General features: G+C 45.6%; 2 protein-coding genes across 2 annotated transcripts; both read left to right on the top strand.

Moving 5' to 3' along the window:
* The first annotated feature begins 694 nt into the window (after positions 1-694).
* LOC128345360 (olfactory receptor 1G1-like) lies at positions 695-9,190 on the top strand. Its single transcript, XM_053297214.1, has 2 exons — positions 695-716; positions 8,242-9,190. The coding sequence occupies exon 2, from the start codon at positions 8,255-8,257 to the stop codon at positions 9,188-9,190; it is 936 nt and encodes a 311-aa protein (XP_053153189.1). The 5' UTR covers positions 695-716; positions 8,242-8,254.
* LOC128345359 (olfactory receptor 1L4-like) lies at positions 954-1,895 on the top strand. Its single transcript, XM_053297213.1, has one exon. The coding sequence runs from the start codon at positions 954-956 to the stop codon at positions 1,893-1,895; it is 942 nt and encodes a 313-aa protein (XP_053153188.1).
* Positions 9,191-10,860: the final 1,670 nt, after the last annotated feature.

The following is a 10,860-nucleotide window of genomic DNA, read 5'->3' on the forward strand; positions in this document are numbered from 1 at the left end:
CAAGAAGAAGCACATGAAGGTCCTGGAGTGGCCCAGCCAGTCTCCAGACCTTAATCCCATAGAAAATCTGTGGAGGGAGCTGAAGCTTCGGGTTGCCAAACATCAGCCTCAACACCTTTCTGACTTGGAGAGGATCTGCAAAGAGGAGTGGGACAACATCCCTCCTGGGTTGTGTGCAAACCTGGTGGCCAACTACAAGAAACCTCTGTGATTGCCAACAAGGGTTTTGCCACCAAGTACTAAGACATCTTTTGTGAAGGGATCGAATACTTATTTCCCTCACTACAATGCAAATCCATCGCTGACTTTTGGGCACTGGGCTTTTGAGGGTTTGTTTGTTGTTATTCTGTCTCTCACAGCTACAATAAACCTACCATTCCAATTATAGCCTGGTCATTTCTGTGTCAGAGGGCAAACGGACAAAATCAGCAGGGGATCAAATACTTATTTCCCTCACTGTACAGGTGTAGATTTGATAAATATGACATGGAACAAAAGGAGTTGCCTGGAAATAAAAACTTGTGCTCCTCCCCTAATTTCAGGTACTTTGGGGCTGGCTGTGGTTTTTGCAGAGTGAAGTGTAAGCCCTTTGTCCATTTTCAAGGATGTTGCCTTCTTTTCTCACATGTATAGGGACAAAGTGGGACTATGGACCCTCTTGCCCGAGGGTCAAAGAATCTGAGAACCAGCTCTGGCTTTCAAGATTCCCCAGATAGGTAAGCACAGGTGACCCATGCTTCCTTTCCCCATGCCTCTGCTGATTGTCTGAAGTGTGGAGATGCACTTCTGTAACCACATCAGGAGAATGCACATCTTTCCACAGGAGATGGGAAAGGTCCTCCCTTTGGAAGCATAAATCACTCATGCTTGTTCTCCCTCTCATTCTCTCTGTCATCATGTGTGTAATCAGAATGTGCAAGCAATTGGGTTTTTTCTCCCTTTCCTTACCAGACATGGCTCAGCAGGGCAACACAACTTATTCCAATGGCTTCATCCTGCAGGGTCTCTCTGACCAGCCAGGACATGAGCGTTTCCTTGTCCCCATCTTCCTCCTCATGCACCTGCTAACTCTACTGGGCAACTTAATGATTGTCAGGCTCATCTACTCAGATGTCCGGCTCTACTACTCCCCCATGTATTTCTTCCTCAGCCATCTTTCACTGGCCGATGTGGGGTTTTCCTCCTCCACTGTCCCCAAGATGTTGCAGAACCTACTGACTCATACCAAAACCATATCCTACGGTGGGTGCCTTACACAGATGTTTTTCTTCTTGGCCTTTGGAAACACAGAAAGTTTTCTGCTGGCCACCATGGCCTATGACCGATACGTGGCCATCTGCCACCCACTCCGTTATGCCCTCCTTATGAGTCAGAAATGCTGTCTCCTGTTGGCTCTCGGTTGTTGGCTGCTGGGCTTTCTACACTCCTTGCTCTACACACTGATGATGTATTGTCTCTCCTTTTGTGCCTCCCGGGATATTCCCCACTTCTTCTGTGACCTCCATGCCTTAATCAAGCTCTCCTGCTCAGACACTTCAGCAATTCAGTTGACAACCCTCACGGAAGGGACAGTGACCATGGTGGGGCCTTTCACCGTTACCCTTCTCTCCTATATTCTCATTTTCTCCAAGGTCCTCAAGATCCCTACAGCTGCTGGGAAGCGTAAGGCGTTTTCCACCTGTGGTGCTCACCTCACCACTGTGTTTTTGTTCTTTGGGACTGTGATAGCTGTATATGTCCGCCCCTCCTCTAGCTACTCTGGTACCAAGGTCCGAGTGATGTCTGTGGCTTACACAGCTGTGACCCCCATGCTCAACCCTTTCATCTACAGCCTGAGGAACAGGGAGATTCAGCAGTCCCTGAGAAAGCATCTGCGGATTAAGTTTGAAAGATGAGGGAATTTCCTCAACTTTCCTGACATTTTCTGAAATGCAGTCAAGGACTGTGGTTCCAGAAAATTCCATAGCTCCAAGAGACATTTGGGCCCTTCTTTAGAATGGTCACGGAGGCTTGGTACATTAGGATTTCAGCATGGAAGAACATTTTTTGGGATTGAGGCACAATGCTGATTTTGGCTAAATTCTGGTTTTTTTGTGTGTGTTTTTTTAAATGGGGAAAATGTCATATTGTACATATAATGAAACATATTGAGGAAAAAATTGCCCCCATTGCTGATCAGAAGGACTTAATAAGTTCTCATCCTTCTCCATCATTACTTATACCATGCCTGTTGCTATACTAGGGGTCATACAAACATCAAAAGAGACATGACTCTGCCCACTGGGTTACATCTAATAAAATTCTGGAAACTGGAAAGAAACTGATGTAATTGCACCCAGACATTCCCAGTGCATTCGAAGACAATCCCAGTGCATTTGAAGACAAGTTAGAGCCCTGCTGTTAGGCCCTACCTGGTAGTCATCATTCCAATCCAGCTAAAGTTTGTGGTGACAAAGTCTCAGTGAAACCAATGGAAGAAATTAGCATCCCATTGAATTCAGAGAGGCTTAGCCATGATTAACTTAGGGTCAGTTCTCACGATCTATGTCGTGTGATGTCTGTTGAACATTAAATCCTAGTTCTATGTGGTATCTGTGCTCCCAATTTGTGTGAACCCAGAAATTGTTGATGATGTTGGGCTGGCACTGTGTTGCAAGCAGGCTGCAGTGCCCCTCCCTACAAGGGAGAGAGGGAGCACACAGCCCCTTCCACCTTTAGCCAGCAGAGGCTATCCCTGGTTCGGTTCTGAGGTCATGGGGCAGTCAGGAGGGGGGGAGGAGGAGACACGTCACACACGATTGTAGTTTTAAAAGCTTTATTAAGGCTATGGTTACATCTAAGCAATTAAGCACACAAGGAAAATCAATCAATTAATTTCTTCCCCAGCGAAGTGTAGCGTAGTGTTTCAGTGGCAGCTAAAATCATTTTTCCTTGCTAGTGATGTTCCAGAAATGTAAGCCCATTATTTGCAGCCAATAGCCACTTGGAGGGAAAACAGTCATTTCAGGGGGGATTTTTGGAGTGAAAACAGGACGGGGCAACGTGTTAGCATACTCTCCATTAGGGGTGCGCACAAACCAAAAAATGTATTCAAACCAATTTGAATTCAAACCAAGTTGAATTCAAACCAATTTGAACCGAATGGCATTGCTCCAAACTGGTTTGGTCGAACCGATTGTCTGGTCCGGTCCATTAGATTGAACCGGTTTGGGTGGTTCATGCAGAATAAACTTGTAATGGGGAATTCAGTGAGGATTCCCTCCAGGTGACCCCTGGAGGCCCCACGCCCGGACGGCTCCGTGCTGTCTAGCTGGCACTGCTGCTTGCTGGTGGCGGCTATCCTCTCCCTCTTCACTGAACTGTTTTGGTGTATAGGGAAGCGGGGAGGGGAGAGGAAGGCTTGGGCGGGCTAAGTTACCCCGCCCCCTTGCATCTGATGTCAGATGCAGGGGGCATGGCTTGGGTCACTGCATGCTTTGTGCACATGAATGTGACCACCCAGCTCAACTTTGTCCCCCCAGCTGCTGGGAACCTCCCTACGACCCTGTTACCAACAAATAGCTTATCAGGCCTGGCCTAGACAAGCAGAAAAATGAGGTGTCAACAATTTGACATGGTAGAGCTGTACCACTTCAGACTGCAGATGGGGGAATCACGTTTTTTAATGCTCCCCTATATGAAAATCTCTCTACAAATAGAAAACCAGAATAGGAAGTAAAAAGCTGGACTAGAATCTTTCTCTCTGAGGTGCTAGTTTTCCATGTGCAGGGAGGTACTTTTATATGGGGAGCATGTTTAAATGGTGAACATTTACATTGATATGGGGAGCACTTAAATGTATCTCCTACTTGTAGTGGGAAGTGGTGGCGTTCATTCTTCCGTCTCAGCATTCTAACTTCATGCGGGGCTGGTCCATATGATCCAGACTGGCCCCACCAAATCACACAGGGAGGAGTGTGGGCACACACCCCTCCTGCCCACCCACGAGTGTGCCAGATGTGGAGGAGTGTGTGTATGCTCTTCCTCATGTAATTTAGTGGGAATCATTGTCTGAATGAGCCTTTTGCTTTAAATGGCCAGACACAGCCTGATACGAAGGGATTACTGAGCCCAACCAAAGCCCAACAATAACAGCAGGAATAGCCAATGGCATGCCAATTTATGATGAAAATGCCACTTCTAGGAACAGGTCCTGCCATTGTAGCAGACTATATGCTGTACTCCAGATGAGCCTGATGTTGCTTTTGACCTGAGAATTGTTTCACAAAGATTAAAGTTTACTGTATGCAGTAAACATTCTAACTGGCTTTCATATCCTCAGTAGATTTGTTTCTCGCCTTGGAGACCAGACCCCAAGCCACTGAAAACTACCCACCCTTTTCACAACACAGGTTCTCCTCTCTGCCATCTCTATACGTGTCTATGCTTCAGCCCTACCAGGGCTACAGCCCTACAAGCTACACTTGTATATATACACTATATATATATAATGGCTGCTGAAAACAAAATGGCCACCGTGCATGCTCAAATGGTCCCTGAGAGGCCCTAGGCCTTGCCAGGCCTTGCAGAGGCCATTTAAGCATGCACGGTGATCTCCAAAATGGTCACTGCGCCAATCTTTACAGGCCCAAACAGGCAAAAAATTTGCCACGGGATAGGCTGTGGGGGTGAGATAGGAGGGTGGTGGGGGGAGGGGCAACCTTTGTAGATCCCCCCCCCCATGACCTATAGGAAGCCCCCAGAAGGGGCTACAGGTAAATAATATTTTTTTAAAAAAATTCCCGAACCCACCCCTCCCCCCACAAACCGAACTGAACCAGGGGGTGCTGGGCTGAACTGGCCTAGTCAGGTTCAGGTGCAGTTCACACCCGAACCAAACCAGGCCAGCTGGTTCCGTGCACACCCCTACTAACCATGGTATTGACATTCTTACATAATGTCTTATGAGAGGGAAAGACCTATATCTAACTTCTGGCTACATGGTGGCCAGGAAGAGATCTATAGAAGGGTGGTGCTCATAAAGAGAGGTAGAAGCATTCTGGGGAGAAGAAGGAGGAAGTCACTCCCAGGAAGTTCCTCAGTACACTTTGTAAACTGAGGGATCATAGAGGCAGAGATAAGCAGGAAAGAAAAGGAGACCCTAACTGACTATCTCTACTCCCAACGCCCCTTGTGGTCATTAGGGTTGCTGGTGCAAAAGGTCAATGTCACCTGGAACTGGAGCTCCAACAGGTATGAGCTCTTCTGACCTGGACACTCTTCTTCTTTTCCTCAAAGCTCACAGGTATTAAAATAATATCTAGGAAAGTGGTTGAGGGGCTGTCCCAATGGTTCATCATTGTATAATTGTATGATTCTCTTTATTTAGCAGGGGGAGAGCAACTGGCTCTCTCCACCCCCAGCATAGTACCTCCAGTGACTGTTGCTGGTGTCTATCTTATGTTTCTTTTTAGATTGTGAGCCCTTTGGGGACAGGGATCCATCTTATTTATTTATTATTTCTCTATGTAAACCGCCCTGAGCCATTTTTGGAAGGGTGGTATAGTAATCGAATGAATGAATGAATGAATGAATGAATGAATGAATGGAATGAATAAATAATATGTAAATACATACAAACCAACCCAGATTTATGTTGGTATAATAATACTGGCCCACATGGTTGGTAGCATTAGGTCGGTAGAGTAAGAGCTGTACCCTGGCAGTGAGGGTGGCTCTGAGGTTGCTTATGGCTTGTCATGCAGCCAAGCATGCATGGTGAGGGAAGGAGGAGAGATTTTAGCTGCTCTCCCCTCCTTCCAAAAGTGCTAATTGGTTTTCAGAAATATACCTCTGAGGGCTGCACACACTTCAGGGACATGTTTCTGGAAGCCAAAGGGCACTTTTGGAGGGAGGGGAGAGCAGCTAAAATCTCTCCCCCGCCCCTCCTTGGCCATGCAACAAACATTTAGCTAAGCTTGAAGCAGCCCTCGCTGTGTTGGTGCAGCTCTGCCCCCCAATGCTATGGAACTGTGGATAATTGTTTCTAATGGTAATATTACCTCATAGGCAAATGTTACAGCAAAAATGGAAGGAGAACGTATTTTTCTTTACTGGAACTTTCAAATAAAGGTTTTTTTTTGGCGGGGGTGGGGGGTTGCATGTACCAAAGAAAAAAAGTTAAATTCTTTAAGAAGCAACTTATCCTTTCAGAAAACTTCCAAAAGGAGACTGAGGAAGGGCACAATAGGATGCCATTCGGTATCCTGTCTCCAGTTGCAATAGACCCTTCTCTCAAATCTCCATGGAAAATCTTTTTCTTCCTAATGAGGGCACACTGTAGGGAGGGGCTAATTTGCCAAACCATTGGGTTTGTGTCTCAGAAAAATGCTTCCCCAGGGTTTAGGCTGTTGCAGACATCTCCCAAGAGAGAACCTGACTGAGCCATCCCTCTTCCTTGGGCATAGAGATCACATGGCTAGTGGTCTTCAAGGACAAAGAGACACACATATAAGCTGCCATCATACCACCATCCTCTCATGCATCAGTAAAAATATACTCAAGATCTGCTCACAGAGGAAGGAGGCCTGTTTTTCCAGGAGGAACGTGCTTCAAATTGTCTTCTTTGCCTCTTGATATTTCTGTTTGATTTTTGCTCCTTTCATTCTTCAGACTGGTAACAGCAAGAATGTGTGCGTGTATACACACATACACTTTGCTGGTGTTGCAAACAGTGAACATCTTTTTGGGCTGCATATATCACCTAGGTAAGTAAGAACACTATGAGCCACCTAATGGCGCAGCGGGGAAGCAGCCTGCCTAGAGAGGCTGTTGGTTCGAATCCCCGGCGTGCGTTTCCCAGAACTTCTATATTGGGCAGCAGTGATATAGAAAGATGCTGAAAGGCATCATCTCATACTGCATGGGAGGAGGCAATGGTAAACCCCTCCTGTATTCTACAAAGAAAACCGCAGGGCTCAGTGGTCACCAGGAGTCGACACCAACTCGACGGCACAACCTTTCCTTTCCTTAAGTAAGAGCACTACACACACACACCCATCCAAAGCTTCTAACATCAACAATTCTACCCAGTGCTGGTTCTAGAAATGTTGGGGTCTATTGCAAAATTAGGATTGGGTGTGTGTGCTATGTACAGCTAGTTTCCTTTTGGCTAAAGAGTGGGGAGGTTGTTGGCACATTGATCCTTTGGCTGCTCCTCTGCCTCAGCTAAGCTGGCAACAATCCTGAAGAAAAGAAAGAGAACTAAGAGCCTTCAAGCAACTTTCCTCCTTTTTAATAATATCTTTATTTCGGTCAGCGACCAGCATGAGCCTCATTTTTTAACTTGCCTAATTTTCATTGCAGGGGTCATCCAATGAAGCTGCTTGGTATGAGGCTTAGGATGGAGAATAGGAAGGAGCACACTTCTTGTTATAAGCAAACATGGATAGGGAGGCCCCAATGGCTATTCTTTAAAAAAATGAAAAGCAGTTTGGAAAGTGGATGATTTTGAGTGGAGGAGCAGCAGAGCGGGAAGCAGTCTTTTACTCCCTTTACAGTCTCTTATACCAGTTTGTAGACATGCATCTGGAACTCTACAGTTGTCCTCTACAGGTGGAAAGAAGCAGTTCTGTGTGGGCATATCGGAGCAGAAGAATGGCAGGTGGGACAGCATTCGCCACATGGCCTGCCACATCCGCCTGAAGTTGCTTTTCATTTTTTTAAAAAAGCGTTTTTTTTAAGGCCATCAGGACTTTTATACATACTGTTTTATGTAATTTGTTGTTTGCTCATGAGTGCTAGGCAGTGATTCACTGGCCGTGGAAGTATTTGCTGGATTGATGTATGTGCAGATCATTAAAAATCCACTATGCAATGTTGTTCCTTTTGAGGAAAACCGTGGTGCCTTGAATATCACCAAGTTTGAGAGGGTATGACTGAATAGCGATATGGAGCACATTCCTATTCCAGAGGGGATTAGTTTGGACCTTCTGCTAAACTGCTAAAATGAAGGTGGCTGGATCCTTGCCTAGGAATGGTACGGAATGTATGAACGGGGCCAGAGGGAGAAAGAGAGGAGAGAGGTGAGGTGACAGAGAAAGGGAGAAATGGATGAGAGAAAGCCACACATAGGAAAATAAGAGAGAGATTATCCCACAGACTGCTGACTAGTAGCTAGAAGGCTGGGTTGTATGTGTTGGCACATATCAGCAAAAATGTTGGCTGTATCCACTAGTTTTCTTGTTATTCTGATCCCTGCAGCTGCATCAGACAAATGAAACATGGAAATACAACTGGCCTCTCTGAACTATTCCTCCGTGGTTTCCCAACTCAGCCAGAGTTTCAAGGACTCCTCTTTCCCCTCTTCCTCTCCATGTACCTGCTCACCCTCCTGGGGAATGTAACAATCATTCTCTTGATCCGCGTTGACGTTCAGCTCCTCCAGGCCCCCATGTACTTCTTCCTCAGTCACCTTGCACTGGCTGACTTGGGTTTTACCTCCAGCATCGTCCCCAAAGTGCTAGTGAACTTATTGTCTCAGGAAAAGACCATCTCCTATCACGGTTGCCTGGCTCAGATGTATTTCTACATGTCTTTTGGCAACTCAGACAGCTTCCTGCTGGCTGCCATGGCCTATGACCGCTATGTGGCCATCTGCTGCCCACTGTCCTATTCCGTCCGGATGAGCAGTAAGCATTGCCTTCTGCTGGCCACGGTGTCCTGGATTATCCCCATCATCCACTCGTTAGTGTATACTCTTCTGATGTCTCGCATTTCCTTCTGTGACTCTGAGGAGATACCACATTTCTTTTGTGACATATACCCTCTTTTGGATATCGCTTGCTCTGATACCAGTGCCCTAGAAATGCTGCTATTGACTGAGGGGGTGGTGGAGATCCTGGGGCCATTTGTGCTCATTGTTGTCTCCTATGCATACATCTTCTACACCATCATGAAGATTCCTTCTGATACTGGGAAGCGCAAGGCTTTCTCCACTTGTGGGTCCCACCTTGCTGTGGTGGTTTTGTTCTATGGCACTGTGAGCTGGGTCTATTTCAAGCCACATTCCAAGAACTCAGGCCACAAGGACACTGTGGCAGCTGTGATGTACACCATGGTCACCCCCATGCTGAATCCGTTCATCTACAGCCTCAGGAACAGTGAGATGAAAGCAGCCCTGAAGAGGGTCATCAGGCAGCGTTTCCAGTAGTTCTGTAAGTCCCAGAGCCTACCCCCAAAGAGGGTTGAGTGTAATTGTGTGTTGTCTGCTTTAATAACAAAATAAATCAACATTCTAAAATTTGCTTCAGCTTCTGATTTCTCAACAGTTAATGGCAACATCCTGGTATGCATATAGATATCAAAATTAAACCATTGTAGAAGTATTGATTTAAAATAATGGTAATAATTCTACACAAAACTCAAAAATGGCAGAAGCACATTTAAAATCCTGAGGAAAGAGATGTGGTATGCCCTTGTACTGCCACTGTCCTTACAAGACAAAGGCCTATTAACGAATTAATGAGATAGATATTATTTACAGAGAGGCAAGTGCAGTCTGCCTTCAGTGCTTTTGCTGCTAGCTGTTAGTTAGCCCCACCTCTACTCCAGGACTGGAATAAAAGTAACTAAAGCACCATTCAAAAGCTGCCCTGGATCAAGGAATGGATTAACCCAAAACACCACAACACATAATTCAGCACATAATTCAATATGAGGCATATAGTAGAGTCTCCTGAGAAAATGTGCTTTTGTTTTCAATAAAAAAATTTATAGCCCTCTTATGACTTTAAAGTAGGGCTGCTCAACATTGGCCCTCCTGCAAAAAGTGCCCACAATTCCCATAATCCCTGACTATTGGCCACTGTGGCTAGGGATTATGGGAGTTGTAGTCCAAAAACAGTTGGGGGCTAAGTTGAGTAGGCCTGCTCTAAAGATTAAACTTTTTCAGGTGGTTAGAGAGATCGCCAGGCTGAAAGGAGGTTAGGAGTCCCGCCTCTAGCCTGTCACTCACTCTCTTGTCCATCTTGGGGATTATTTTGCTTGTGGATGATGGGAGTTGTAGTCCATAACATCTGGGAATCCCTGTTAGAGGGAACACTGCTGGGGTGCTCCAGCCTCCTGATCATGGAAACGAAGGCAGATTCACTTACAGCGTCCACCTCTTCAGACCAATGCTGCTCTAAGCATAAACAGTGGGGTGGGAGAGTGAGTGACAGGCTGGGGATGGGACCTCTTCTGACCTCCTTTCAGCCTTGTGTGTTTTTTCAACAGTGTTCTTTTCAAAGGATGTGGGCAATATCTAGTGGGTTCTTGGATTCTAGACAGGTGCTTAATAGGATAACCAGTGGTCAAGGATGCGTAGAGCTTTAGTGTCCTGCATTGTTCCTCATGAAGCTCCATGGAAGGAGAATTGAGCAACATAATTAAATATGAACAAAGTTGCTTGATTGACATAATTTATAACGGTAATAGAATTCAGGTTTTTAAGGTGCGGAATGTGAGTAACTTTAATGCAGAACTTTAATTTGTTAATGTTGAATATAAAAGAGCCTTGAGTGAGGTGAAGTTGCCTCATCATATATATATTTTCAAATTAGGACTGGACTGAAAGTTCTCTTGTTTATGTTTTTAGTTGGATTGTGCTTTCGGGATTGGGGGATATAGAAATGTTTCTTTGCACTCCAAACCTAACTCAGGAAAAGTTCACTGGTAACACTTTCCCCAGTCCTATGCTCTGTCACAAGTTGCTGTTTCTATGTTGGTAACCATTTTCCCCTCCTAAAATTAATGCATCTTCTTGTTCATGATTTAGTCACAAAACTAAGTCCAGCCAATTGAAGATAATACACGACATATTGGAGCGATTCCCACGACTGT

This window comes from Hemicordylus capensis, chromosome 2 (assembly GCF_027244095.1).
Source record: "Hemicordylus capensis ecotype Gifberg chromosome 2, rHemCap1.1.pri, whole genome shotgun sequence".
NCBI lineage: Eukaryota > Metazoa > Chordata > Lepidosauria > Squamata > Cordylidae > Hemicordylus > Hemicordylus capensis.

Coding starts and splice junctions, on each gene's coding strand:
- LOC128345359 (XM_053297213.1), top strand. CDS start 954: ATGGCTCAGCAGGGCAACACAACTTATTCCAATGGCTTCATCCTGCAG.
- LOC128345360 (XM_053297214.1), top strand. CDS start 8,255: ATGAAACATGGAAATACAACTGGCCTCTCTGAACTATTCCTCCGTGGT.